The sequence below is a fragment of the Malus domestica genome, chromosome 09 (genome assembly GCF_042453785.1).
Source record: "Malus domestica chromosome 09, GDT2T_hap1".
In the NCBI taxonomy this organism is placed as follows: Eukaryota; Viridiplantae; Streptophyta; class Magnoliopsida; order Rosales; family Rosaceae; genus Malus; species Malus domestica.
In genome coordinates this window covers 15,935,840-15,963,264 of record NC_091669.1, presented here as the reverse complement: position 1 = coordinate 15,963,264, position 27,425 = coordinate 15,935,840, and the positions used below count along the sequence as shown (strand labels likewise).

The following is a 27,425-nucleotide window of genomic DNA, read 5'->3' as shown; positions in this document are numbered from 1 at the left end:
AAAATGTCTTCTGCACGCGCTTGAGCGCGTGCATGAAGGCTAGTTATATTTAAAGACAAGAGGCACTTTTGGGATCACTGGCTTCACCAAAATTTTTAGGACAAAAATGCCCCTCAAACAAAAAAGTTCAAAAGCAATCCAAAATAATGCAAGAGTATTTTCGTCATATAAATAGTGTTTTTTAATAATTAATTCTTTTTGTATAGTGTTTTTTTTTAATTAGTACCTCACAATAAGCTAGCAATAATGTGATTCAATCAGTTGTTTATTAAATATTATTTTATCTATTTTCAAACACGTTCAAAATATCTTAAGAGACATGTAGTTCCAGTTATAAAAAAAGGTATGTCGCACGTGCATAATAATACATTTAAAACGTGTAAGTCGTGTGTAGCACGTAGTGATTCAAAAAATGTCTTATGCATGCACTCACTAATTATAAAAAAAGGTTTTTTCGCATGCGCATAATAATACATTTAAAAAATATAAGTTGTGCGTAGCATGCCATGATTCAAAAAATGCCTTCTTCACGCGCTCACCAGTTATAAAAAAAAAGTCTTTTGCACGTGCATAATAATATATTTAAAATGTGTAAGTCACGCATAGCATGCCATATTCAAAAAATGTCTTTTGCGTCAGGGCCAGCCCTGGCCCAGGGCTAGCAGTGCGACCGTCTAGGGCCCAAAAACTCGAGGGGCACCAAAATTGATAGGGTAGTATTTTTGCATATATTTCCATAAGCCTATAAATTTTGAAACCTTGGTTAAATCAACAAGAACTTTAGGCAGGAGCGGTGGTGTTTCGCTGCTTACTTAATAGGACAGTGTTGTGTTCGAAACCCAATGAGTTCATTTTTTTTTCCAATTTTTTACGATATTCTATTTGGGATCAAGGCGAGGCACGTTATGCTTTTCCTTTCATGCCTTTCCCCTCACCATTTAACATCGGGATGTAATTTGCACAACAAACTAAAATACAAATAAGTTAAAACAATAAATTAGAAATATGGTGCCCAACACCGGGATGTATTTTAATAAAACAATAAATTAGAAATATGGTGCCCAACATCTATTAATGTTCTTCCTCAACCCTTTTGTCATTTCTTTTAACTTCCCTAGGCAGCAGTCATAAGCCATGCCTCTCAATTTCTCTTATTTTATTTATAAAGAAATATAATTCTTGAAAAAATAATTTTACAATAACAATTACATATGGTTGTAGGTCAGAGAAAATTGCAAAGGCATAGGGAGGAAGAGGTAGAATTGGAGAAGGATTTTGATGAATTTACCTAGTTAACGAATTTCAGAAAAAATTACGAAAAAAATGTCATTAGTTCTACAAGATTTAGGGGTTAAAATGTGAACGATGATGAGAGATTCTATGTTGAGAGACATAGCTGTTGCGACCCGTGGAGGAAGTGAAAGAGATAAAATTTAAAGTTTGAGGAAGAACAAAGATAGGTGGTGGGACTCAGAATTTTAATTATCTTTAATTCTCTCATGCATTGCTTATACATTTCAATTAAAAACTCAAAAATATGATATATTTTTTTAGTCACATATTGACAAAGTAAGTAAATAAGAAAAAACATCTCACAGTTTTATATAAAAGCACTCCAAAATTTCGAGGGGAAACATTTACTTGTAAGCCCAGGTTTTTTGGTTCCCTTCTCTCAAACCAAATGTTGTGTCATCAATAGAAATAAGCACGTTAATCAATCCTTAAATAATAATCCAATCATCAACTTCCATGTCATTTAGTTTACCATATTTTGTCCACAAATTTAGTCTTCTTAACATTACTCCTTCTAAATTATTAAATTTGGTGTGCTTGTCTAAGTGTTATTTTATCGAAGTTCAACCTGTAAAAACAAATAATTTTTATTATATGGAGTTAGGGTATATTTTTTTACGTTGTCCTGAGCCTCAAAAATCTCAGGACCGACCCTGTTCTGCATACGCGTGAGCGCGTTAATGAAGGCCAGTAAAAACATTATGTTGGCAAGCCTCCTAACATATGTTTGTTCTAACATAAAAACATATGCTTTCAAGACAGCCTGAATCCTTTTGGCTCTTACTTTTAAAGATTTGTGTTAGAGTATGACTTAGGGGTGGGCACGGGCCGGGCCGGGCCCATTTTTGGAGGGACCGGACCGGACCCGGGTGCAAAGGAAACGGGCCGGGCCGGGCTGGGCATTACAGTTTTGAATATAGGAACTGGACCTTACCCGGCCCGGTTGAAACGGGCCGGGTCCACGGGTCCTTGGTTTTTTTTTTTTTTTCTTTGGGTTATTAAAAAAAAAATTGCACAGAATGCAATTGCACAGATTGTTGCAATTTGCACAGATTGCTGCAATCTGCAGTTTTGCACAGATTGCATTTGCCCAGATTGCTGCAATTGCACAGATTCTTTCTATGATTCTACCACGGCACTACCAACGTCCAAAATAACAACACATCCAAATTCCGAGAGTCCAAAAAAACAAAAGAACAACACATCGTCCAAATTCATAGATTAACAATACATCCAAAATAACAACATTACATCGTCCAACATCTAAAAATCAAATCAACATACAAAAATCATACCACATCCAACGTCCACGTTCCAACAACATTCCTCATTGAATCTGTAAGGAAAAATAGTATATAAACATGACATTTTTAACGTCCAACATCAAACTATTCTCATTGAATCATTGAAATTTAAAGTTTATTCATTTGAGTTTAACGTCCAACATCAAACTATTCCTAATTGCCTTGCTATGATTCATGGGTAACCTACATTAGCATTCACTGCACACTATTTCTGAAATTAATTATTCGGTCTAGCTTCAAGTATTCTGTCTCAAATATTCACTACACATATGTCTCTAGCAACGAAATCAAATAGCAGCTCAACAAAAAAAAGAATCCAAAAGAGGTACCATGCAAAGGATTTGCATTACACAAGTCTACCTAAATTGATCAGAAAGTCAGAACAGTGGCCATGGGGTTTCCTGGCAAGCAGGACAAAGCCAGCTGCATATTGAAATTCGAAAGTCTGGTTTTTCTATCACATATTTACAGAATAATAATACAAAAATCTAAGGCACCTATGCATTTCAACTTTCATTTAACACTTCCAAATACCAATATTTACAGAACAATTATCACATATTTACATTTTACAGAATATTTGAGAGTCAATAACAGGATTCAAATAGTTGCCTAGGGTTTTTACTTAGATACGAATCACTCAGTCCACAAACCAATAATACGAATCAAATAAAAGAGAGAAGCGAGATTGTTTGTTAGGGTTTTTACCTGAGAACGAAGAGGTTGCGACGAGAGAGAGAGAGAGTGCGAATTCGAAGAGGAGAGATTTGAGGTTCTGCCGTTGTGTTGGTGCAGCGTCGGAGTCGAGGGATACGGATTCGAGGTTCTGCCATTGTGTGACTGACTGTGAGAGACTGATCTGAATCTGGAAAATGGAAACCTGGACTCGGTAAGGGTAGGGTTGAAAACTTGAAACTCAGATACGAATCACTCAGTCCACAAACCCATAATACGAATAAAATAAAAGAGAGAAGCGAGATCGAATTGTTTGTTAGGGTTTTTACCTTAGAACGAAGACGCTGCGAGTCTGTGACGAGAGAAAGAGAGAGTGCGAATTCGAAGAGGAGAGAATCCAGGTTCTGCCGTTGTGTTGGTGCGGCGTCGGACTCGGAGTCGAGGGTTATGGACTGACGGATGGTGGAGGAGAGGTGGGAGTGAGTGACTGTGAGAGAGTCGAGAGACTGATCTGAAATTATGAATCTGGAAAATGGAAACCCGGACTAGACTCGGTAAGGGTAGGGTTGAAACTAACGGTTTAGATTGAATGATAGATTATCATTCAATCTTAACCGTTCATTATAAATAGAAACGGGTCAATCCGGGGCCCCGTTTTTCTAGGATGTAGGACTCGGCCCGCCCCGTAAATGACAATGGCCCAGCCCGGCCCGCCCCGTTTAGTTTCTAAAATATTTGGAACCGGCCCGTACCCACCCCGAACCTACATTACCCGCCCCGACTCGCGGTTCCTCTACCCGTTTGCCCACCCCTAGTATGACTAGTAACTAATTGAGAGTTTTTATATATTCCTTCCTTCCATAAAAGTGGCTTTTTTGGCAACCGACTTATGCCAGTTTAATTCTCATAATCTGATACCTAATATTACAAATAAATAAATAAATAAATCTAATACCTAATAGAACGACCAAACTATTAGGTATCAAACTTATTATTCGTCGCAATTGAACTTAAACTTCTTTGTTATGATTGATTTTTCATAACAGTCATGTAATGTTACTATCTCTCTTAAATTATAACACATTTATTTTAACTATTATACCTAAAATCAAACACATCAATTATATCGTTCATTTCTATTATAATACGTAAATTAATACGTCCCGTGACTTGTTTCATAGATATCCTTAAACAGATTCGCTGGTTATAAATAACAATGAAAGCTCCACGTTTATTCCTTTTTGTAATTTCGGCCGCAATAAAATAGTATCATTTGGGCACAATATATTATGCAGCAGACAGCTAACAAACACGCACCTACTCAGATCTGAGGCACTTCTGAGTGCTGTTTTGGTACTTGGTATTTTTATAAAAAGTGAATATAAAAGAAAATTGAGTTTAAAAATATGTTTGGTAAACACTTAAAAACAACTTATTTTCACAGTTTTAAGTGAAAAAAAATAAAAATATGAAGCAGTAAAAATGAACTTATTTTCATAGCACAGCAGAAACAATTTTTTTTCAAAATACAACAATACCAAACCAACCTTGAGTCTACTGACTTGAGCTCAAAGGGTTAGGTAATTCCAGAAAGGCGGGCGCCTACCCACCTCTGTCAACCAAACAATCCAAAAAGCCCAGCCCAAACTCTTCCCCTTTACCTCTCCTCCTCCTCCATTTTCTTTCACCCTCTCCCTCGATCGCACAATCGTTTTTCACTCATTACACAAATATTTATATTTATATACACACAATTTGCAATAAACTCATTGGGTTCCTCTTCCGTGGCAATCGTCGCAATCCCATAAATTTCCAATTTTTTTCGAGTTTTTTTGGGTTCGCTGGTTTCTTGGGCACTGTTTGTTTGATCGGTTTGATACCGGAGAAATATGACTTACGCATCTCGTATCATCCACCATTCGAAAAGGGTGCGCCTCAGTTTTCACCATTTTTCCTATCTCTCGTGAATTTTGTTTAGGCATTGATTTTCCGGGTTTGTAGCTTGTTTGGTTAATGGGTTTGTTTCCAAGCACTTGTTTCACTGTTTGAATTCCACAAATCTTGAATCTTGTTTTGTATTGGATTTCGTATTCACTTGAAGATTTATATTCTATAACTGGGTAGTGATTGGAGGAATATGTTTATACTTCACATTAGCATTTCATTCATTTTCGGGTTACTCCGAGTTTGGTAGCAAGTAGGTGTGTGAGCATATAAATGGAGGTAGTGTAAATTTCAGACTTAATCCTCAATTGGGTAATTTAGGATACTATGTCCAGGGTGTTTTTACTTTGAATTTCACTAGTATCAAAATTGTAGGCAGAGGATCGTGCTTTATGGAATATAGTTTTTCGGTGTATATTTTGACATAAGTTTTTGAATTCGGTTTAAAGGTACCATGATCCCATGACCAAATGGTGATTGGAAGCTTACATGGCCCATTTGTTTTGTTTCCTTTTTATTTTTGGGTGCTTTATATCATTGATTTAGATATATTTCAAGTATTAATCTACGAAGCTGATGGCTCTCTGTTATCACGAAGTTTCTTTTAAAACTTAATTTTGTACTACATTTCGTGTTCACTGCAGTTACAGAATGCCCCCAACTTAGTACGGCAAGAGCAAGCACTCTTGGTTCGTTGGTTTTCACATGATGCTCAACCCTCTACTGGTAAATAAAGCTGGTCTTTTTTGTTATTTATTTACGTTGGTTTTTAATGTAAAATTGAAAACTTGCTGACCCGATGACTTAATTGCATATAGTTCTATCAAGAATGAGTGTGTGGGTGTGGATGAATGTGTATTTGTTTGACAACTATTTGTGCTTTCCTTATCATTCTTCATACATTAACAGATACTATATGAATTAAGAAATTTGATGATTTAACTATGAATCACATGTTAAAGTTTTCTTGTTGTACAATGTGTGTGGCATCATTTGAATGCAACTAGCCACTTGGATTTTTAATTATGCACATAAATGCGTCTGAAATTTTGTTTTGCCGACTTTAAGCGAGTTCAATTTTTATCTCAGATATCCTGAAGGCTCGTCGCCCCAGTTGTGTGCCTTCAGAAAGAGCAAGAGGTTCTAGGTCTTTCAGCAGTAGCACTGTAAGTTAAACTAGTTAAATATTAAAAATGTGCCATCTTTGGAGTATTTCTGTTCAAAGTTTTTAGTGGTATATCTTTGCTTCTGGCCTTTTTTATTTTTATTTTTTTATCTTGTCACACACACTTAGAAATAATTTTTTACAAGTGAACTTTGTATCAGTTATAACACTATGACGTATCATCTTTTGCAGAAATCAGTGTCTGGTACATTTACCAGGGATATCTCAATGACAAGGAAACTAGGAAGTTCAGTTTCTGAATCAGGATTCAACAAACGGCTTTCATGGTATGCTGTGCTAGATTTTGTTACTCTGTGTGCGCGTGCGTGTGCGTGGAAAAATCTGTTTTGATACATATATTTTTCCCTATATCAGTATGCAGGTGCAATTGAGCAGAGGCTTTTCATCTGATGCTGGTACGCCTCTTGCTGTTTTGGATCTCTCAAATTTCTTTATGTATTTTTGTGTCCTTGAGTGCACATTGCCTTTTGTATCTTCTAGTAGGCTAGTATGATGATGGACTAAATGTCACTATAACAGCTGCTTCAAGATACAAGTTTCTAGCATAGAGCTATAAGAACTTAACTATTTGTTCATAGATTTCTCAGGCTTGTCCATGCTGGAAATTGAAAGTGTAGTATTGTCATCAATGACTGTGGCTTTGTTATTTCGGTTATTTTTTTCATTTCATAACTCTATTTGGATATTTTTAAGATTGAGGGTGGTCACTGGCCATTACTCTTCGAATACTGATTTTATGTAGTACATTTTCTTGATCTCTGCTACTTTAATTCATAGAGAGATAGTTAACTTAATTTGAAACTATGATTTATTGTGAATGTTTTATTTCACTAGTTTTGGGCATTGAAGTGCTTTGCATCCCTTTGCAAAGTGTGATAGTCTTTCATTTTGCACTCTTTTGTTGGTTAGGCAATCCTCAAAAATGTTACCTTGAGTTATATGATCATCTAACTTATCAAGAATCATGTGCTGCCCTTCAGGCCTTCCTCCACACCAAGAAATTGGAATGCCTTCTCTTTCACCCACTATGTCTGAGGTATTTACTGTTTTGAGGCTTATTGGACTATCATACCTTTGAAATTTTACTGCTCCTTTCTAAGTCATTGTTTTATGATGTGTAGGGTAATATTGCTAGGTGGCTGAAGAAAGAGGGTGACAAAGTTTCTCCTGGTGAAGTTCTTTGTGAAGTTGAAACTGTAAGTTTTCTGTACTTTAAATCCACTTACCTATGGCTTTGTTGATTGAGTAAAATGTACATATTGTCAGTTTATGTGCTTCTTTTTATGATGGAAGCCTGACGTGTACCTCATATCCAATTACCTGTTAAGGATAAAGCTACAGTGGAGATGGAATGCATGGAAGATGGTTATCTTGCCAAGATTGTACGACCAGATGGGACCCAAGGGATCAAAGTTGGAGAGGTATTGATTGTAGTTAACTTTTATGGGGCCTGGGTAGATTTATATTTCATCTTTCTTTTACTTGTGCTTGGTGATGTTCAACTGATTAATTATGGGGATAAATTAGATTGAATAGAAAGAAACATCTTGGCATGATATGAGCACTTTCTAATGGTTAATGGGTTGGCACATAGGTGATTGCAATTACCGTTGAAGAGGAGGATGATATTGCAAAATTTAAAGATTACACACCATCGGCATCTGGTGCCAGTGCTTCTGCAGCTAAAGAGTCATCTGAGCCTACTCCGCCCAAAAAAGAGGTGGTTGCAGAACCAGTTACTTCCCCAGAGCCAAAGGTATCAAAGCCCAGTGCAGCTCCTGTTGCTTCCCCTTCTGGAGATCGCATATTTGCAAGTCCTCTGGCAAGAAGTTTGGCCGAAGAGCACAAGGTATGCCATGCAGAATTCTGTGGCTGAATTATTATCATTTAATGGTAGGAAACAAATCATGCGCCATTTCTGACTTCTGTGTTTTCTAGGTTCCCCTCTCAAGTATCAAAGGAACAGGTCCTGATGGAAGCATTGTGAAGGCTGATGTTGAAGAGTATTTGGGTATACTTTTGTTACTCTTTGCTATTTTATTGTTTACATTTTGTTCATTTCATCTTGAACCTTTGTCTACCATAATTTTCTTCTGGTTGAAAAAAAAAAAAGCTAATCCACCTGATGATTATAAATTGTGTTTGATCTTTTGCTTTTGTTTTCTCATGATTATGTAGCTTCTCGTGGGAAGGAAGCCCCTAAAGCTAAGGGTGCAGTACCTGCAGCGTTGGATTACACCGATATCCCCCATTCTCAGATACGGAAGGTAATATTAGAAGTAATGATTGTAGCAATTCAGTCCCCACAACTATTCTTATTTTTGGTGCACCTGAAGTACTGTCTTTGAAAAATTTGAAGATGTTTCCTTGGTTTGCTTCACTTACACTTTACAAGTACTTTTCATCTATTAATTGTTTAATCTCTGTTCTGAACTTAACTTTATTCTTTCTAAAGCTATATCTGGTATGATTTTTGCAGATCACAGCTTCGAGATTATTATTCTCAAAGCAAACAATTCCTCATTATTATTTGACAGTAGATACATGTGTTGATAGACTCATGGAGTGAGTATAAGTTTCTTGAACATTTTAAAAATTAAACTAACTGCATAACTCTTGGATATGTTTAACTCTTGTTTTATCTGCAGTTTGAGAGGCCAACTCAATGCACTACAAGAGGCATCAGGTGGGAAGCGGATATCTGTTAATGATCTCGTAATTAAGGTACAAGATTTCTTCACTGAATCTTTTTATTAGCCAATTATGGTACAAGTTTCCCCCCATGGTAAGACCAATGGAATTTGTGAGGTGCTCAAGTGTAGAATGAGATAACGGGTTCTTGTGATCTCGAGAGTTATGAAATGAAATCTAACTATTATCAGAATGACCTCTAGTCTATCAAAAAGGTGTCTCAAGGGGGAGACTGAGTTCTAGAGATAACTAGAACCCAGTTAGGTTATGAGTTCATGTAAGAGAAAATAAAAATCAAGTATACTGGAGGTATATGGTACCTTTCCGATTGTGGATTCACTCCAATGCAAGGTTCTAAAAGACGCTAGGTGCTAGTCGGGCGACAGGCTGGGCCTTAGCAGCTAGGCGGGGTCTAGGCGGGTGCCTAGGCTGATTTAATTAAATCTATTATATTTCATGTAAATAAGTGTGTTTATATTTAAAATATATATGATTTCATCATAAACTACAAAATTGAATGACATATATATTATGAGATATTGGAACACAATGAAAACATGGAGAACAAGTATATAATGTGTGTTCCTTTAAGTATTCAACAAGTCTTTTACAATTTATTGAAAAAGTAAAATGTAAAATGAAAGTCAGCTATTTTTTGTCAAAGTGAGTCGCAATCTATGCAGGTGTCTAGGCAGGTCTGGGTGGGCTAGGCGGTCTAGGCGGGCCCCTCAGTAGGTCTAGGTGCCCTTTCTTAATTTTCAAACGCCTAGGCATTAATCGGGGTTGTGGCCAACCGCCTAGCGTCTAGGCATGGATTTTTAGAACAGTGCTCCAATGTAACTATTATTGCAGGCTGCTGCTTTGGCTCTTCAAAAGGTTCCTCAATGCAATAGTTCATGGACAGATGATTACATCCGCCAGTGAGTTTAGATACAAACATTACTAATTAAGTTTCCATATTCCACTTGAATTAATACTTACTTTACGGTTGCTATTCTCAGGTTTCACAACGTGAACATTAATGTTGCGGTACAGACAGAAAATGGACTCTTTGTACCCGTCATTAGGGTGAGTGATTAGCTTGGTCCTATTTTGCTGAATTAGTTATAACAGCAATTTGCCTGAGTCTACGTTGTTAAATTTTGTAGGATGCGAACAAGAAGGGACTATCCAGCATAGCTGAGGAGGTCAGGCAGCTGGCCCAAAAGGCCAAAGAAAACAGCTTAAAGCCAGAAGATTATGAGGTTGATAAAATTGTCCTATATTGTGTGCACTGCAGGTATATGATAGCTTTGTGGTTTTGATCAAACTTTGGTTTATTCTCTGCACAGGGAGGCACATTTACCGTGACCAATTTGGGAGGTCCATTCGGCATCAAACAATTCTGTGCCATTATTAACCCTCCTCAATCAGGCATTCTTGCGGTTGGATCAGGTAATATCGGGACTTAATCATGTCTTCTTTGGACCAAAGTTGTCTTTATGTTTATTCTGCGTTTTCTTCTGAGCAGCTGAGAAGAGGGTTGTACCTAGTTCTGGGCCCGAGCTATACAAGTTTGCTTCCTACATGTCTGTAACACTAAGCTGTGATCATCGTGTTATCGATGGTATGTCCATCTCTAATTTCTTTTCGGAACTGAATCTGAAATCATTAAAACTACCTTGTATACGTATCTGAAACATTATAACAACTTAATAACGCCACTTTCCCTTGTATAGGTGCAATTGGTGCGGAATGGCTGAAGGCGTTCAAAGGCTACATTGAGAACCCCGAGTCAATGCTGCTCTAAGTAGACGGATTTTTTCATCGTTTTCCCTTGTGTGATTAGTCAAGACAATGGGGGCTTTTGGCTTGAATGATGACATCCCAGGTGTTGTTCCCAATCTTTTGAGCTGGGCTTCGGATGATTGTATTTGTATAACTGAGGAAATCATTTTGTAGTGTTCATTAATTCAGATTTGCATAGCTTTTGAAATAAAAGGGTTTCGATGATTCAGGCATCAGATTTTGGACGAAATTTTGCCCATATAGAGCGGTAATTGCCCGCTGTATGTAATAAGAAATTTGAGTTTAACCCATTTGTTTTGTTTTTCCTCAGATTATTGTGAATATTTGCAAGTTTTACGTGTGCTTTTGTTCTGCTACTCTTTTTATTCATTCAAAGTACCTTATCATTCTGTACTAAGATTGAATACTAGATCATCACAATACTAGCGACAATAGACCGCAGTACTAAATGATATTTGATCGGTAAGGATAGTTTATATGAATGGTTCTTATTGATTTTGCATGAAAATTAGAGAAAATGTTTCACTAGCCTGGTATTCAAGCAGGTACCTAACGTGTCATAGAAAAAGAGGATGGATACTGAAAAATGTATCATTTCCTTCAACTTATATAATGACACGTGGACTGTGAAGTATACATCACCTCTAGGTTAATGGAGATGAGGATGGTTAGTAGGGACCATATATAATGGAGCAACTCGCAAATGTGCTTTAAGGATGACAACTTTGGGGATCACCTCCCGTTGTGCATTCTTCTGTACCTCAAACAGGATAACCAAAATGGATGGCACCCATGCCTTCGTGCCGTGCCCTGCCATGTCCATTACGCGACGGCCGCTGTGATTGTTATGTTTAGAATGTGAAAGTGTAACTTCAAGAAATTCACCAACAAGGAAATCTATTAGTCATCAAGATTGTGTTCACCAGTACCTTTGAAACCAATATATAAGAATAAAGCATCATTAAGGCTCCAAGACATTCAAATTGGAACTCCATTTTTAGTACCCCTTGACGTTTAAAGCTTTCTTTCACATTCATAACTACTAACCCCACCTAGAAGCTCGTAAAACAATCACGGGTCTCCTGGGAAGCAATGACAGGATTCCAAGTGACAAAAAGTTGGGAAAAAAATTGCAAATCCCATGTACGCTTGTCTCTCTCATATCAAGTGATGAGAGAGATAGAGAAGGGTTTACAAAATTGTTACATGGGTGTTTATCTCAAAAAGTTAATGCGTTTTTGCTCAACCGGATCCAAATACAATGCAGAGGCAAGATACAAGACTACACAAAGAACATCAACAGCATATGACAATTCCATAACACACAATTCTAGCATCATCACTTACGCCATTGTGCTCGAGTTAATCCAAGTAGTTCATAAAAAACTGTTGTTTTGAAGCAACTTGGTAAAGACTTGCATGCATTTTCATAATTTCTAGACCAAACCCAATTTCTGTTTCAATAAGTATGTAATCTACCATCAACATAAAACCACACAAAACATTATATTCCCAATCAAATTATATTAACTTGCTAAACATCCTCAAAATATAGATTCCCTTGCATCACTCATCAAGTATTACTCGAATTTCTACCCTAAAAGTGCCTAACACCAGACCTTCATGCGTCTGCAACCTCATAACGAAACATTCTACAATGCAAAAATGCCAATGACAGCAATCATAGCACACACCCTCTCTCAATTTAGCATCAATTTCCACATAAAGTAAAGAAGTATCGAACAATCATCAAACAAAAGAGAACCAACCTCTATAAAACCCCCATTAGTAATGTGTTCTCAACTCACATATATCCCTAGACAATGTTAAAGTCAGAAGTTCACACGCTAACAATGAAACAGAGAACAAACTACCTCTTGATACAAAAGATAATAACATCAAATGAAAACAATTCCATGACTCCAACAAACATTGCAAACCACATGTTTAAAATATTAAGGACTGCAAATTTGAAGAATTATTGATATACAATGAATACCCAGAAGTCTAAATGCATCCAAATTATTCATTATCAGGACAAGTCGACAAATTACAATAGAATTCTTAACATGAAAACTCGTATAAAAGCATGGAAACTCCCGTGCTCAACTACTTGTTCATCAATAATCAATTCCATTTAAAATTACCAAACACAGCAACACCATCTTCATCATGCATTGCCCACATATTTTCACTTTATCATCGTCTCCGATTCCTAATGGGACTATCAAAATTGCCGAAAACTAACCAAACAGACAAAAAAAAAAAAAAAAAAAAAAAAAAAAGAGCCAACAATACCACCACTCACATCACAACCAGGCCTCCCTGATTATATTGGCACATATCGCTTGGCCGCCTGCTTCGCCGTGACTGCCACGCCAACCAGGACTCCTCCAATAGCTCCAGCCACCGCAGCCGACCTCACGCCCCTCGCAGCTCGGTAAATCGCACCAGTTCCCAGTCCAGCCGCAACGCTATTCCAAACATCGTCAGTGTCTCTGACCGCCTGAATCCCACTCTCCATACCCGCATAGATCAACCCGATCACGCCCAGCCGGTTCCCCCAAGCCCGACCCGTGTGGCCAGAGGAGTTGAGAACCCTATTGATCCTGAGCTTGGTGGTGTCTCCAGACTCGAACGATCGTACGCCGGAAAAGAGACCGGCGGCGCCGCCTCCAACTGCGCCGGCGAGGTAGGAGCAACCGGTGTAGAAGGTGAGATTCTCGCCCCAGGAGCGACGCTGACGTTTAGCCTCTTCGACGAAGAGGAACTCCGGGGAGGTAGGTAGCTGGTAGAGGTTTCGCATGGGAACCTGGAGATCCTGGTAGGGGTTGTAGAGGCGGGCCTTGGACGAGTCGGAGTTGGGGTCGTGATCGGAAGGGGACATTTGATGCGCCATCGCGGAAAGAGAGGAGAGAGAGATAGAGAGATTGGGAAGAGGAGGAGGATTTAGGCTTCGGGGGTGGTTAGGGTTTGGTAGTGGCTTCACGGAGAGAGAGAGAGAGAGAGAGAGACGAGGTCAGTTGTGTGGTGGCGTCGTGGTGGAAATTGGAATGCGAGAAAAAAGAAGGTTCTCGGAAAATATCAACGATATTCTTAAGAAAAATTTTATTAGGTAAATTACATAAAATTACTTCAACGATTAAGTCATTAATAGTTTCATATCTTGTTTTTAAAAAGTTTTAATATCATACATTATTTTCGAATTTGTTGTAATGTTATACATTCCGTTAGTTGTCTTTTAATTATTTTGTTAAATGCTGACGTGGCTTAAGACGAGGTTCATTTTCTATTAAAAAATTAATATAATATTATTAAAATAATAATTTACCCTAAAAAGAAAAATACCCAAATCATCATCTTCCTCGACCTCCCTTCCTTGCAACCCCCCTCCTGTCTTCCCCAAACCCACCGCGCACCCACTCTGCAACCCATCTTCTTCGACCTTCCCTTCCCTGCAACCCAAATCCAAAACCACAGTGGGAAGGTGGATGTCTAGAAAAAGATTTTGAAGTATTTATGCATCTATTGAAGATTAGTTTTAGAATTGGCTAAAATGGCTATTTCTTTAAGGACTAGTATAAGGATCCAACACTTGGTGAAAAACCATAGTCACAATCATAATAAAAATTGAAGTTTTCTGGGGAAGTCTGGGTTGTTGGTTCAAATCCAGTTCGTAACATGGTGGTGGGGGGTTGGGTGCTTCAAATTGAGGGAGAAATAAGAGCTTAGGGGAAAAGAGCAAGGGAAGTAAAGAGTAGCGGAAAGAGAGAAAAGACGCGAAACTCATTTGGCCGTTGAATTAGTATCAACGGATGAGATTAATCCGTTAGAAGGATCCCTATGGAAATAATCCGGAGAGGATCTGAGTTGCAAGGAAGGGGGGTCGGGGAAGATGGGTTGCAGGGTGGGTGTGAGGGTAGGTGCGGAGGAGGAGGTGGAGGATGGGTGCGCGGTGGGTTTGGGAAAGACCATAGTCACGATCAGAATAAAAATGGAAGTTTTTTGGGGAAGTTTGGGTTGCTGGTTCAAATCCAGTTTGTAACATGGTGGCACGGGGTCGAGTGCTTCAAATTGAGGGAGAAAGAGGAGCTGAAGGGAAGAGAGCAAGGGAAGTAGAGAGTAACGGAAGGAGAGAAAAGACGCGAAACTCATTTGATCGTTGAATTAGTATCAACGAATGAGATTAATCCGTTAGAAGGATCCCCCACGGAAATAATCCGGAGAGGATCTGAGTTGCAAGGAAAGGGGTAGGGGAAGATGGGTTGCAGGGTGGGTGCGAGGGTGGGTGCGGATGAGGAGGTGTAGGATGGGTGTGCGGTGGGTTTGGGGAAGACGGGATGGGGTCGGGGAAGATGATGATTTTTTTTAAGGGTAAATTAATATTTTAATAATTTTTTAATAGAAAGTGGGCCCGTCTCAAAACCATGTCATCATTTAACATAGGAATTGACAGACAACTGACAGAAGGTATGACATTGCAACAAATTCGAAGATAAGGTATGACATTGGAATTTTTTAAAGATGGGGTATGAAACTATTAATGACCCAATAATTGAGGTAGTTTTATGTAATTTACCTAATTTTATTTGAATTCATCTAACCTCTTTCTACACCTAACGTACTCTTTCCACCCATTTGATTTTTAACTAAACTATTATTATCTCTTGAAACCCAAATTTACTACCTTAGATGCCCTCATAAACTCAATTCAATATGTAAATTTATCTTTACACCCATTTTATTTTTAACTCTATTAATGACAGTAAATTGTATTGGAGTGGTTCATCCTCAAGTTTCCTTAAGTCTCAAAGCTTAATTTTCTTCTCTTTTCTAGATTTCACCATAAGATGGTGGAATGCAATTGCAGAGACGGGTCCCTTATGACACAGAGTAGAGGAGCATAGCTTATAGGCTTCCATATGAAAACTGCACCAAGTAATTGGCTCAAGGACTAGGATTCTCTCTCAACCTCTCACATTCTTTATTTTGTCTTTCTCTTTCTATAAAAAATTAATATAAGATATTGACGTGACCTAAATCCTAAACTAGCAACAACCCCATTAGAGGGGTTCACCTGCACTGCACATCAGTACAGCCTATGGTTGTCCTGTAACTACCTACCATCTTACCCATTATCACATCCGGATAATGAAACTTCCCAGAAATTTAGGAGGAGGGAGGAGGGAAATGATGGCAGCAGCAGAGAAAAATAATAAAAATATAAAATATAAAATGCATGAAATTTGACCAAACAAAGAAGGAAATGGAATCGAAAGTCCTTGCAATGTCTGCAAGTCCTTTTAGTGTTTTGGGGTGTAGAGAGAGACCGAGAGAGTATTTGCAACAATTTGATGTTGCATAAAGTTTAACAAACTATGCGGAATTGATGAAAAAAAAAATTGAAACTCAAATACTCATCTTCTAAACTCTAAAAAAATTGAAATCAAACGAACAAAAAATTCATAAATTGAGTCATACTTTAGTTAGAAGATTCAAAACTTCAAAATCACCATCCGTCAATAAAATAAAAAGAGTATTTTTCTCTATAATACCTATTAGGGTTTTAGCTGAAATGAAAGTAGGATAAACAATGAATTATGGTAGGGTATAATTATAGTTTGGGTTTATTTACAAATTTGAGTTTTATTATTAATTTCATTTATACTTAATAATAATTGTGTAATATGATAAAAAAAAGACAATTAACTTTTAAATTTAAGTTGGATGTAAAAAAAATGTTACATGAATTTAAATAAAATTTTCCTATTATTAAATTCGTTTTTTATCGGCGACCTATTTTTTTGGGGGGGGGGGAGGGTTAAAAAACTCTTTATTTGATTTGGATAAATAGAGTTTATTACACATTTTCCCATTATTTTAGTCCTCGTTCCACTTTGGTCCTCAAACTTTTTTTTTCTTTTTGCATTGCTTCCTCATAAATGGAGTTTCTTTCTAAATATATAAATCTTGGAGTGCACATGAGATTTTTTGTTTGTACAAACGATATTATATACATTAAAAAGAAATGACAAGCTTAACCTCATAATAGATTAGCAATGACAGGAAGCTGTTTAGGAGGGCATTCAATGTATCCATCAACGTACCCCATCAAGTCACGACTTTTGAGGATTGGGAGAATCTAAGCCAAATATAAAGGATAGTTGGTTCAATTCAGCTTTATGTTGACGACAGTAGTCTTGGATGAGAAGGGGTTCATGGAAGGAATTGTAGGATACATTTTGAAACATAGCTAACTCTTCCTGGATGAGAGTTTAGATGAATCACAAACGGTTGAAAGTAAATAAACGAACAAATAGAATATAACTATAAACATTTTTTTTATTAAACAAGATTGTCGAGATGGCTACAACCGAATGATTACATCTTGATTGACTTTTACAAACACTTGAATACTAATGTTTTTCAACACCTGATGCCGTTACAACTAAAACCATACAACTAAAACCAAGTTATAACTTGGTCCAACACACATAGGGCAACAATAACGATTTTGATGCTAAAAAACATTGAGAAATCAAGTAATAAGACATCACCATATCCCAAGACAAGGAAAAAAAACGTAAATACATTTCAATTTAAAGGGAAGTAATATTATGAAAAGTAAACTAAAAATAATCAAACTCCGCAGAATGCCTCCGGTGTGGACTCAATTCCATTTTTCCTTTGTGCTTCGATATACTCCACTTGGTCTAGTGACTTGTAACGTAAGGGGTGTTCTTCGTCCACAAGCTCCTTGGGTACGGTTGTTACCCCTATCTTTAGAGAGAAAAAACCAACCGAGTATCTTGCCTCGTCATTTTCTCTTACGTTGACTCTGTGTCTACAAGCCCGTATTCTGCCGTTACTCCATACCTATATTAACCGAAGAAAATATTAATTAGACCATGGAAACTTCCTCTAAGTAATGCATGTTGCAATATTAATTGTGTTTGTCAATTCAAAAGTTGTCATGTACATACCTTAAACACATCACCAGCTATGAAAAGGAAGGATGAAGGTAGATGTGGATCGAACATTATCCACTCGTCATCGTCAGTGTTTATCTCCAGACCGTTGACATGATTTTGATGAAGAATTGTGTTGAAGTTCTTGTCAGTGTGACTCACTATACCCACATTGCTTCCAGCTTTTCTGGGTTCTTTGTATTTAGCAAACTGGATAAAGTGAGAAGTAGATCGAATGTGTTCGTCGTGGTACTTCTCCATACCGTAGTTTTCGAATACCATTCTTGTTACAACACGATCAAGCTCCATCATCACCTTTGCATATGAATCTACACTATCACTGGCCAAAAAAATAAATTAAGTAAATAAGTATTAATTAAGAAAATGATTAAGAGTAGCAAGAACTGTAATTCATGAAACGAAAAAACTCGTACAATACATACCGGAATTGATCATTTTGGTTAGGCCAGAAAAGATGTGTGAATTTCTGAGTTTCTTCTGAGTTTGTGGGATTCTGAATCCCCAAGCTCTCATGCACAGAATTATATATGAAATGGCCACAAAATGGATTCTCTTCGTATCGGTTTTTGGCTTTGAGTTCGGCAGGGAACTCAAACAAGTCCTTCAGTGCACCAAAGATAGTTTGGTGGAGCTCAGCAAAAACTTTGTCGGGCATTATTGCCATGAAACCACCGAGCTCTTCCAGTGCACGGCAAACCTCCCGGCGGACGGAGAGCCAAGATCTTGTCCCTGGCTTCAAGCAGTCCTCTTTGGAGAAATCTATCACCGGAAGAAATCCATCCCTGGTACCCATGCAACCCTTTTGTACCTTTTCTTCTGATTGGCCGCAAGGTTTTGAGGGATCTAATGGATTATTCTTCTCACTACGTTGAATACTGTTGTATCTGCCTATGGCAAGAAATGAAATTTATAGGGGTTTCTTGCACAAGGGGGATTAAATTTATAGGGGTTTCATGTTCAATTTTGTAGATTTGCAATGGCAACGGACAATAATAATACATACCTCTAGAAATTAAATCGATCTAGAAAGAGATTTTGCAAGCCAGTGAAAAGATTGAGGAGGTTGGGCTGGCTCTGTCAAGTGTCAATGCCAAGAGTTGTAGATGCTGCATAATGACACCAAGAGAGTTACAGATACTGTAATTTTGTATACTTTCATCCAATGGAAGTGAATATAATTATATAATAATATGTATTACAATCAAGGAAGAAAATATCGGTAATATCGGAAATATCGGTAGTCCGAAAACACGGAAATATCGATGGAAATATCGGGATAATATCGATATCGATAAAAATTACATGGAAACCACGGAAATTGTAAGAAAAACTTGGAAATTTTTATTGAAACTTTGCAGGATGTTTATTTAGTCAATTATCTATTAGTTTATCACAAAAAATTGGAAGGAAATGCATTGCATGATGGATTTAACTGATTTAAGTTGATTATACAGCGAGCTGGCAAACACTGTGAGTGTAGAAAATATGTAGTAATTAATGAAAAAAAGATTAAACACACCATAATCATTTATATATAATGATTTACTACAATATTTTACACTTTATACATTGCAGGGTAAGATACATGAGTGATTTAGAATCTTGATGAAACCACCATTACTTTTTATCTTGTCAAAAGTTGTAAAAGTTGTAAAAGTTGTCAAGAGTCAGAGACAGAGAGTCAGAGACAAGGTTATGAATTAAGGAAAACTAATGAAAAGGGCTTGAAAACTTTGAGTTTTAACGATAAGGACAAAATAAAGGGTAAAATGAATAGTACCAAGATTGACTTTTTAGTGTAAAAATGTGGTTTTTCGTTAAAGTGAATAGTACCAAGATTGACTTTTTAGTGTAAAAATGTGGTTTTTCGTTAAAGTGAACAGTCCCGGGAGCTTTTTGTTAAAGTTCCCTATGAATTATTTGAATGCTTTTTTTTTTCTCACACGCCACCACACACATACACAGAGTCAGAGACTCTCACACGCCACCACACACGCACACAGAGACATTTATAAAATATATGTTTAATTTAAATAGGTTTAAGAATTATGTGGACCGTCGGATTGGTTGAGATTTAATCTCAACCGTCCAATCCAACTTAAGTTTTTCAGTCCTCTCCTCTTCGTCTCTCATTCTGAATCTCTGATTCACAGACACACACACACATTCTCGAACTCTCTCAAGTCTGAACCCAATCTCATCTCTCTCAGTCTCGATTTCCCAATCTCATCTCTCTCAGTCTCGACTCCACAGTCGTCGAGACGCCATCGTCGTCATCCAAGAGTCACCGCAGAAAAAAAAGGGCGCCGTTGTCGTCAGAAGTAAGGAGGCGCCGTCGTCAAGACTCTTGCCTCTCATTCTGTAGAAGTATGAAGGAGGCACCGTCGTCGTCATCCAAGAGTTGTCGACGTTGTTGTTATCCAAGAGTCGCCGCAGAAGATTTGACAACGATTCTGCATCGTATACTGAGTCCAATGGTTTCGATAGTCGCAACTCCTCTCCGGCGAAGCTCCAGGGAGCGGAAGGAACGAAGCAGTCGTAGAAAAAGCAGCCGCCGGAATGAACGATGAGATTTCTGGGTTGATTTCAAAATATAAGGTTTTATTTCGATTTTTTTTTCTGGGTTGATTTCTAGGGTTTGTCAAGATTGGGGTTGAATCTGTTTTGATTGTTTCTTGATCTGCAATTGGAACAAGATTGGGGTTGATTTCTAAAATGTCGCGATATTATCGGTAATATCGCGATATTATCGATAATATCGGTAATATCACGATATTATCGATAATATCGCGATATTTTGACGAAAACCTATTGGATGTGTGTGGAAATATCGGACTCCGAAAAAAACGATAATATCGGCGAAATATTGCCGATATTATCGAGTTTTTATACCCTGATTACAATTATATAATAATATGTATTACATGCATGCATATATACATAAAAGATCTTGTAATCATTTTGAAGTTGCAGTCAAGAAAGTTTGAAATACTTGATGAAGCCAGAACTTTCTTTTCTTCTTTGCCTTTCATTCACATTGCCTTCACCACTCGAATAAATTATTAAGATCTATAAGTTCGTATGTTCTAGCCTTATCAGAGCACTCAATTATTTGAGTCAAATCCCACTAAATATGGGTCACTGTGTCCTAACTTTTGATGTAGGGTAGATTAGTTGAGTTGTGGTGTATATATTGGACCGGCTTCTCTGCCATCCCAGTTCTCATACATTTTCATTTTCTTTTATTTATACGATTACGGTTAAGCTATATTAACATTTTATATTAATTTTTTTTTATAGCGATAATAAGATAAAAAATAATAGTAATATAAAATGTTGATATGATTTAATCGTAATCGCACAAATAAGAAAAATTAAGAATGTATGAAAATTGGAAGGGCAGAGAAAGCCAGATCCATATATATTGTACAACAATGAGAGATACGAAATATTCAATCTGCCATTTCATAGCCTTTACAGTGTTCAATCATTTTAACATGGTATCAGAGTATAAAGTTCTGGTGCCTGATTGCCCACATTTGCAACTCTCACCCTATTTCCCAAACATCATGTCAGACACACTTGCTCAACCACCACCACAGAAAAATCACAATAATAGCAATGTCGGCATGGATTTATCAAGTCCATACTATGTTTATCATTTAGATAAGGGAGGCATATGATATGCCCTCTTGTTACCGTGCCCTTTCTATCTTTTTTTTATTTGTGTTGTCATAATTAAGTCACGTCAACATTTTATATTCTTATTACTTTTTGTCTTATTATCTTTTTAAAAAAATTAATATAAAATGTTGACATGGCTTAATCGTGACCACGCAAATAAGAGAGAATAGGAAGAACACAGTAAGAGAAGAGCAAACAATCTACCTCCTAGATAACCCCAGTCACATGATCGTTTCAGAAAAATTGAATAGACCCAATTATCCATCTTGGAGTAAATCCATAATACATGCTCTCATAGCCAAGAACAAAATTGGCTTCATCGATGGCTCCATTCAGCCCTCCTCAACAACAGACCAACCAAAAGAACGTGCTCTTTGCAATCAATGCAACAATATGATTTTGTCATGGCTTGCTCAATCAGTTGAATATGATCCATCTTTTTCTACTCCATTGATTAAAATTTTATTCTTTTTCAACTTTTTATCAAGGTCATTAATTATTTCAATAATAAAATATTTTTTATTTCTAAATATATTCATTTAGTGTTATGTTACAATTAATATATTTATATTTATGGCTAAATTTTTTATCATATATTTTTATTTTTAGTTTGTACCCATTTTTAATTTGCAACCATTTTTTAATTTGTACTAATTTTCTTTTCAATTTTAATTAGTACCCATATATTAATTTCTTTTTGTGCCCATATTTTAAAAAGTTTTATTTGTATTTGTACCCATATTTTTTTACTTATTTGTACTCATTTTTAATTTTGCTAAATGTACCCATTCATGTAATTTTTCAAATTTTTAATCTTAAAATGTACTCATTCTTAAATATACCAATTTGTTATATGCAAAATGTACCATTTTTTATATATAAAATCTATTCAATTTTTTTTTCTAATCTATTTTTAAACTTATATGGGTACATTCTTTTTTCTTTGATTTGAGAATGTATCTATGTCAAATTTAATCAAAGAAATTTACTTATGTTATTAAGCCTAATATCTTTTCATTCTTTTTTGGTGATTTTGAAGAATGTACCCCTGTTTTGGTAAAATAATTTGTTGGTTAATATTGATAAATGTACCCATGTTTGTATATATATATATATATATATATATATATATATAGACACACACACACAATAGTATATTTATATTTTAATATTTTTAATCCCACAAATTATGGTTTTTTTATATTTAAAATCTCATTAATATAAACAACTATTGTCACAGCCCGTCCCGGAATTTCATATTCGTTGATATGAAATGACGGAAGTGCCCTTGACGGTTGCTAAGGTACGTGTGGCGTTATTTGAATAAATGCCTACTCTCCTAAAATCTTGGAAAATAATTTGAGTTGGATTAAAAGTTTGGTATGCATGTTTTGTGTGGTTAGGGATTTAAAGAATTGGTTGGTGATTGTTTTGGTTGGACCACACGGGACACCTTATCTCTCTCTTCCCCCGAGCCCTCTCTCTTTCCTCCTTCTCTGTTCACTCTCTCTCTCTCGAAACCGTACAGACAAGAACCAAGGACCCTCAAATCTTCACAGATCGAAGGTTCTAAGGTAAGAATCGAACTCCTCTTGAGTCCCTGAGTTCAAATATACTAATTTTAGAACTTAAGACCTTCGGTATCATCGTGAAATCGTAACCCCGAAAATGTGCATTGTTCATGCACACGTAAAACATTGTGTTTCAGGGAATTTTAAGCTCACAGTGTGCTTAAGGAGGTCCTCACGAGCTTCGGGGTACGTCGTTGGTAGAATTTGGACGTCGGAGGACTGAGAACGGAACTTTTCAAATTCGGCCGGAACTTTCGAGGCTTTTCCGGTGAATCCCCGGCGAGTTGGGGGTCGAGGCAGGTATGGATGTATTCATCTCGTCAAGATCTTCATTTTGATATATTATACGTAAGAAATGGTGGAGGAATGACGAAGAACAAGGAGATTGAAAAATCTTCAGTTTTCCAGCGACTGGCAAAACCAGTCCGGCGACTGGAGGAAGATGGTGACGCGCGTGGGTCCGTGCCCCTCCCGATGCGTGGGGGCGCGTGTGGCCTTGAATTTTTTTTCTAAAAATACCTCGATGTTCGTGACGTCGAGTAGGTCACTGTGGTATATTCGTATACCCAAATTGAGCATCGTATGAGAAGTTATTACGAATTGTCGGTTATGTGCTTTAAATAACGTTGTTTTAGTTGTTTCGCATATAGGTGATACATATCCCGAGGACGAGCGCATTCAAGGACGTCACGGGGGCTACGACCATTCGACTTATTAGTGAGTGAACAGTTATTTTCTGTTATTACCTATATACTACTGAATTTCCTAGAAATTGAATTTAAATGAAAGTATGTTTTTAAAATGCCATGCATGCATATTATGAATTAGTAATTGATGCATATATATGTGAAATGGTGTTGTGGACGCACATGTGAGTATCAGGTGAGTTTATGTTATTCATGTGAACTATTGATGATGTGAATTGTGTTGAGAGCTCATAACCTGAACTCATGGTGTTAGTGCTTATATTATTCACCCCGCACCGCACGTTCACCTTGGATCCAAGTAGGTGCATGTTGTACAGACCATGAGAGGGTTCCGACATGTCGTACAGACCATAGAGTGGTTCCGACTGTAGGTGATTTTAGATTATTATACAGCTGTTGATGAGAGAAGCACTAGAGCATATTCTTACACCATTCTTATCGTACAGATTACTTCAAGTAGTTTCGATTTATGTGCAGAGTAGTGCCGTACAGGTCACTGTGGTGACTCCTGTTGGTTTGGATATTGAGCTATGGAATTAACCGTACATGACCAACTGCAGGGTCTCCGGTTGATTCATTATTTCACCTGTTATATTGATGCATTCTTAATCTGTTATTGACATTTATTGCATGGCATACTTTCTGGTTTTGATAAAGATTGGTGATTTGAGATATTTGAAGAAATATATGCATATTATGTTATTTTCTGGGAAAGTATACAGGTTTTACAGCGAGGGGTTAGAATGTTATTATTTGAAATGTTTTCAAAAAGCTTTGTTTTACTGACCCACTCAATTTTGTTTTGCGCCCCTCCAGGTTCTAGTTAGCAGCGTTGGTGGCCCACGAGGATTCCCACCACATTCTGACAGACTACTCATGTAGGACTCACCTTCGGGTGTTGTAATTTAGTTATAGTCCTACTTGACTGCACCTAGTTTTTATGCTCTGAATATGTGTGTTTCGCACTTAAACTTACTCTAGCATGCTAGTCGGATATTATTGCTAGTATTTGGATTTTATTTCCTCGTATTTCTCTTATCTATTGCTTCCGCGTCGCACTTTTGGTTACTTCACACTCACGTGACGGCCAGCACGCCTTGATTCTAGGATCGGGGTGTGTCAACTATAAATTTAAAATTTTAATTTAAAAAAATATAGTAATATACATAGAAATAATTATCACATTAATTTCAGGGACTTCAATCAAAAATTGAAAACCAACAAGGTTTCAGTCAAAGAATATTCATAGCTAGGGATCGCATCCAAAGTCTCCCTTTATCTAAAGAAGTTGTTCATGCCAAAAACGCCTAAAAGGTGTGGGAAGATTTCAAAGATCAATTTTCACAAAAGAATGCACCAACAATCTATCAAATTCAGAAGTCAATCGCATCTCTCTCACAAGGCTCTATGACAATCTCAACTTATTTTACAAAACTTAAAGGCCTTTGGGATGAATTAGAGATATATTGGCCTCTTCTTATCTGTGATCAGACAAAGGCACATAATGAGCAAATAGAAGAAGATCGGATGATGCAATTTCTTATGGGTCTCAACGATGTCTATAATGGAGTTCGCAGTAATATCCTTATGATGACACCATTGCCTAAAGTTCATCAAGCGTATTCACTTGTCATTCAAGATAAAACACAACGACAAATGACATCGGGATCAACCGAAAATTTCTCAATTGCTGCTGCAGTCCAAAGTTAATCGAACCATTCCTCTGACAGTTTCAAAAATCTTTACTGTGAATACTATGATAAAGATGGGCACACAATTGAAAATTGTAAGACTTGAAAATATTATTGCAAGTTTTGTGACAAAAGAGGCCACATTGAAGACATATGTCGAATAAAAAATGGGATCGAGGGCTCCGGTTATGGGGGAAACCAAGACAAGAAACACATGAACAAGTCACACTCTCGTGGGTCCCATAGCAGCAATTCACGCGCTGCCTTTCCTGCTGCAAATGCAGCTGCTATGTCCTCCCCTCTTGCTGCAAACACATCACATGGCTCTAATCTTGCTGCCAATACATCAATTGCCCCATCTCAACCACACATTTCTCAATCAAATGCTCTGCAAAGACTTTCAGTAGAACAACTTCAATAGTTGGCCCAAGCTGTATCCATGATAAATTTAAACCATGCTCCTGGTAATAACAGTGCTTATGCAAACGCTGCAGGTCTATCCCCGTTTACTATTGCTTATGTTAATTCCATATTTACAAAGCCTTGGATTTTGGATAGCGGGGTCACCAATCACATCACCTCAGACTCCTCACTTTTCAATAAAACCGAACCTTCACCAATATCTACTGTTAAATAACCCACCGGCTCTTCGGCCATAATCACTTCCTCTGGCACCATACCATTCAATTCCAATATCACATTAGATAATGTTTTGTGTGTTCCTTCTTTTCACTTAAATCTCATGTCTGCTAGCCAAGTCACTAATTCTCTAACACACCCCGACCGAGATCGAGGCATGCTGGTCGTCATGTGAAGGTGACGTTGCCATGTGCACAGTGCGGAAGCAAGAAGGATAAGAAATATACGAATAAATAAAAACCGAAAGCTACTAATGTGCACTAATAACCAGGAAGTGCTAGGAGTGAGATACAAGTGTAAATACTCCTAATCAGAGCATAGAAAGTCTAGGTGTTGTCCAGTAGGACAAGTACTAGTTATACAGTACCAGAAAATATCCTACAAATATTATATTCTGTCAGAACCGCCGAGATCCTCGTACGCCACCAACAGCAAGTCTACCTAAACTCTGGAGGGGCGCAAAACAGAAAATGTGAGTGGGCAAAAACAAAGTTTTTCAAAACCATTTCATTTATCAAACGCTATAACCCCTCGCCGTAAAACATGTATAATTTTCCCAGAAATAGAATATAAACATATGCATAAATATATATATATATATATATATATATATATATCAATTCAAATCATGATTCACCTATTCATAATCATAAGTATGTCATGCCAAAATATAAATAGGATAAGTAACCCAGGTGAAAATAAAGTTCATGGAAAATAACACATTAGCCGGAACTCTTGTAGAAGTTTGTACGGCTGAATTCATAGCTCATTAGTCAATCTAGCTGGAGTCATTACAAATGACCTATACGACACTACACTGCACACAAGTCAGAACTACTGAAAGGTCTGTATGACAAGACTGGGTGTAATATAGTCATGTTCATCATTACACTCTAATAATAGTTGTGCGATAAATCGCCAGTCACATACGAGTTGGAACCACCTATAATGATCTATATGACAAGACTGTGCACCTAAATTGGATCCAATGTGAGCATATGGTTCATGATGTGACATTACATACAGGCCCATGCCATATCTCTGGCTAATTACTAACACCAGAGTGTAGGTTTATGAGCTTAATGTTTCTCAATTAATCACAACCATTCAATACACATTCACAATTCATAAACTCACCTGGAACTTACTTGAGCGCCCACAGCACCAAATCGCATTTATGCATACAATTCTAACTCATGGTTTAAGCATAAATCAATAGGCATGGCATTTTCAAAGCATAACTCATTTAAATGCATTTTTTGG

General features: G+C 37.1%; 3 protein-coding genes across 9 annotated transcripts; 1 reads left to right on the top strand and 2 right to left on the bottom strand.

The window, feature by feature from the left end:
- Positions 1-4,868: 4,868 nt before the first annotated feature.
- LOC103415054 (dihydrolipoyllysine-residue acetyltransferase component 3 of pyruvate dehydrogenase complex, mitochondrial-like) lies at positions 4,869-11,217 on the top strand. The gene is made up of 19 exons (XM_008353417.4): positions 4,869-5,200; positions 5,861-5,942; positions 6,306-6,382; positions 6,574-6,668; positions 6,757-6,797; positions 7,383-7,438; positions 7,524-7,598; positions 7,731-7,823; positions 7,997-8,251; positions 8,341-8,413; positions 8,581-8,669; positions 8,882-8,967; positions 9,051-9,126; positions 9,946-10,013; positions 10,095-10,161; positions 10,242-10,337; positions 10,425-10,527; positions 10,604-10,699; positions 10,812-11,217. Exons 1-19 carry the CDS (start codon positions 5,162-5,164, stop codon positions 10,880-10,882), a joined length of 1,638 nt encoding a protein of 545 aa, XP_008351639.1. The 5' UTR covers positions 4,869-5,161; the 3' UTR covers positions 10,883-11,217.
- A 1,670-nt stretch (positions 11,218-12,887) lies between these two features.
- LOC103415053 (mitochondrial import inner membrane translocase subunit TIM23-2-like) lies at positions 12,888-13,962 on the bottom strand. Its single transcript, XM_008353416.4, has one exon. The coding sequence runs from the start codon at positions 13,778-13,780 to the stop codon at positions 13,211-13,213; it is 570 nt and encodes a 189-aa protein (XP_008351638.1). The 5' UTR covers positions 13,781-13,962; the 3' UTR covers positions 12,888-13,210.
- Positions 13,963-17,205: 3,243 nt separating this feature from the next.
- On the bottom strand, positions 17,206-20,917 carry LOC103415052 (probable 2-oxoglutarate-dependent dioxygenase AOP1). Of its 7 annotated transcripts, none has more exons than XM_029108293.2 (5): positions 20,795-20,917; positions 18,874-18,976; positions 18,293-18,758; positions 17,865-18,189; positions 17,206-17,757 (listed from the first exon to the last, which is right to left on the bottom strand). In XM_029108293.2, the coding sequence occupies exons 3-5, from the start codon at positions 18,661-18,663 to the stop codon at positions 17,521-17,523; spliced, it is 933 nt and encodes a 310-aa protein (XP_028964126.1). In that variant the 5' UTR covers positions 18,664-18,758; positions 18,874-18,976; positions 20,795-20,917; the 3' UTR covers positions 17,206-17,520. The 7 variants fall into 7 exon arrangements, with proteins under 7 accessions (XP_028964126.1, XP_028964128.1, XP_028964124.1 ...); XM_029108295.2 differs by having other exon boundaries at positions 18,293-18,754; XM_029108291.2 differs by having other exon boundaries at positions 18,293-18,976.
- Between the last annotated feature and the right edge of the window lie 6,508 nt (positions 20,918-27,425).

What these genes read in the sequence shown, in the direction of transcription:
- LOC103415053 (XM_008353416.4), bottom strand. Translation starts at nt 13,780, where the DNA reads ATGGCGCATCAAATGTCCCCTTCCGATCACGACCCCAACTCCGACTCG.
- LOC103415054 (XM_008353417.4), top strand. Translation starts at nt 5,162, where the DNA reads ATGACTTACGCATCTCGTATCATCCACCATTCGAAAAGG. An exon ending in TCTTTGTACCCGTCATTAGG is followed by an intron (nt 10,162 to 10,241) that starts GTGAGTGATTAG and finishes TAAATTTTGTAG; the next exon opens with GATGCGAACAAGAAGGGACT. An exon ending in TAAAGCCAGAAGATTATGAG is followed by an intron (nt 10,338 to 10,424) that starts GTTGATAAAATT and finishes TTCTCTGCACAG; the next exon opens with GGAGGCACATTTACCGTGAC.
- LOC103415052 (XM_029108291.2), bottom strand. Translation starts at nt 18,663, where the DNA reads ATGGGTACCAGGGATGGATTTCTTCCGGTGATAGATTTCTCCAAAGAG. An exon ending in AACCAAAATGATCAATTCCG is followed by an intron (nt 18,190 to 18,292) that starts GTATGTATTGTA and finishes TTTTTTGGCCAG; the next exon opens with TGATAGTGTAGATTCATATG. An exon ending in TAGCTGGTGATGTGTTTAAG is followed by an intron (nt 17,758 to 17,864) that starts GTATGTACATGA and finishes CGGTTAATATAG; the next exon opens with GTATGGAGTAACGGCAGAAT.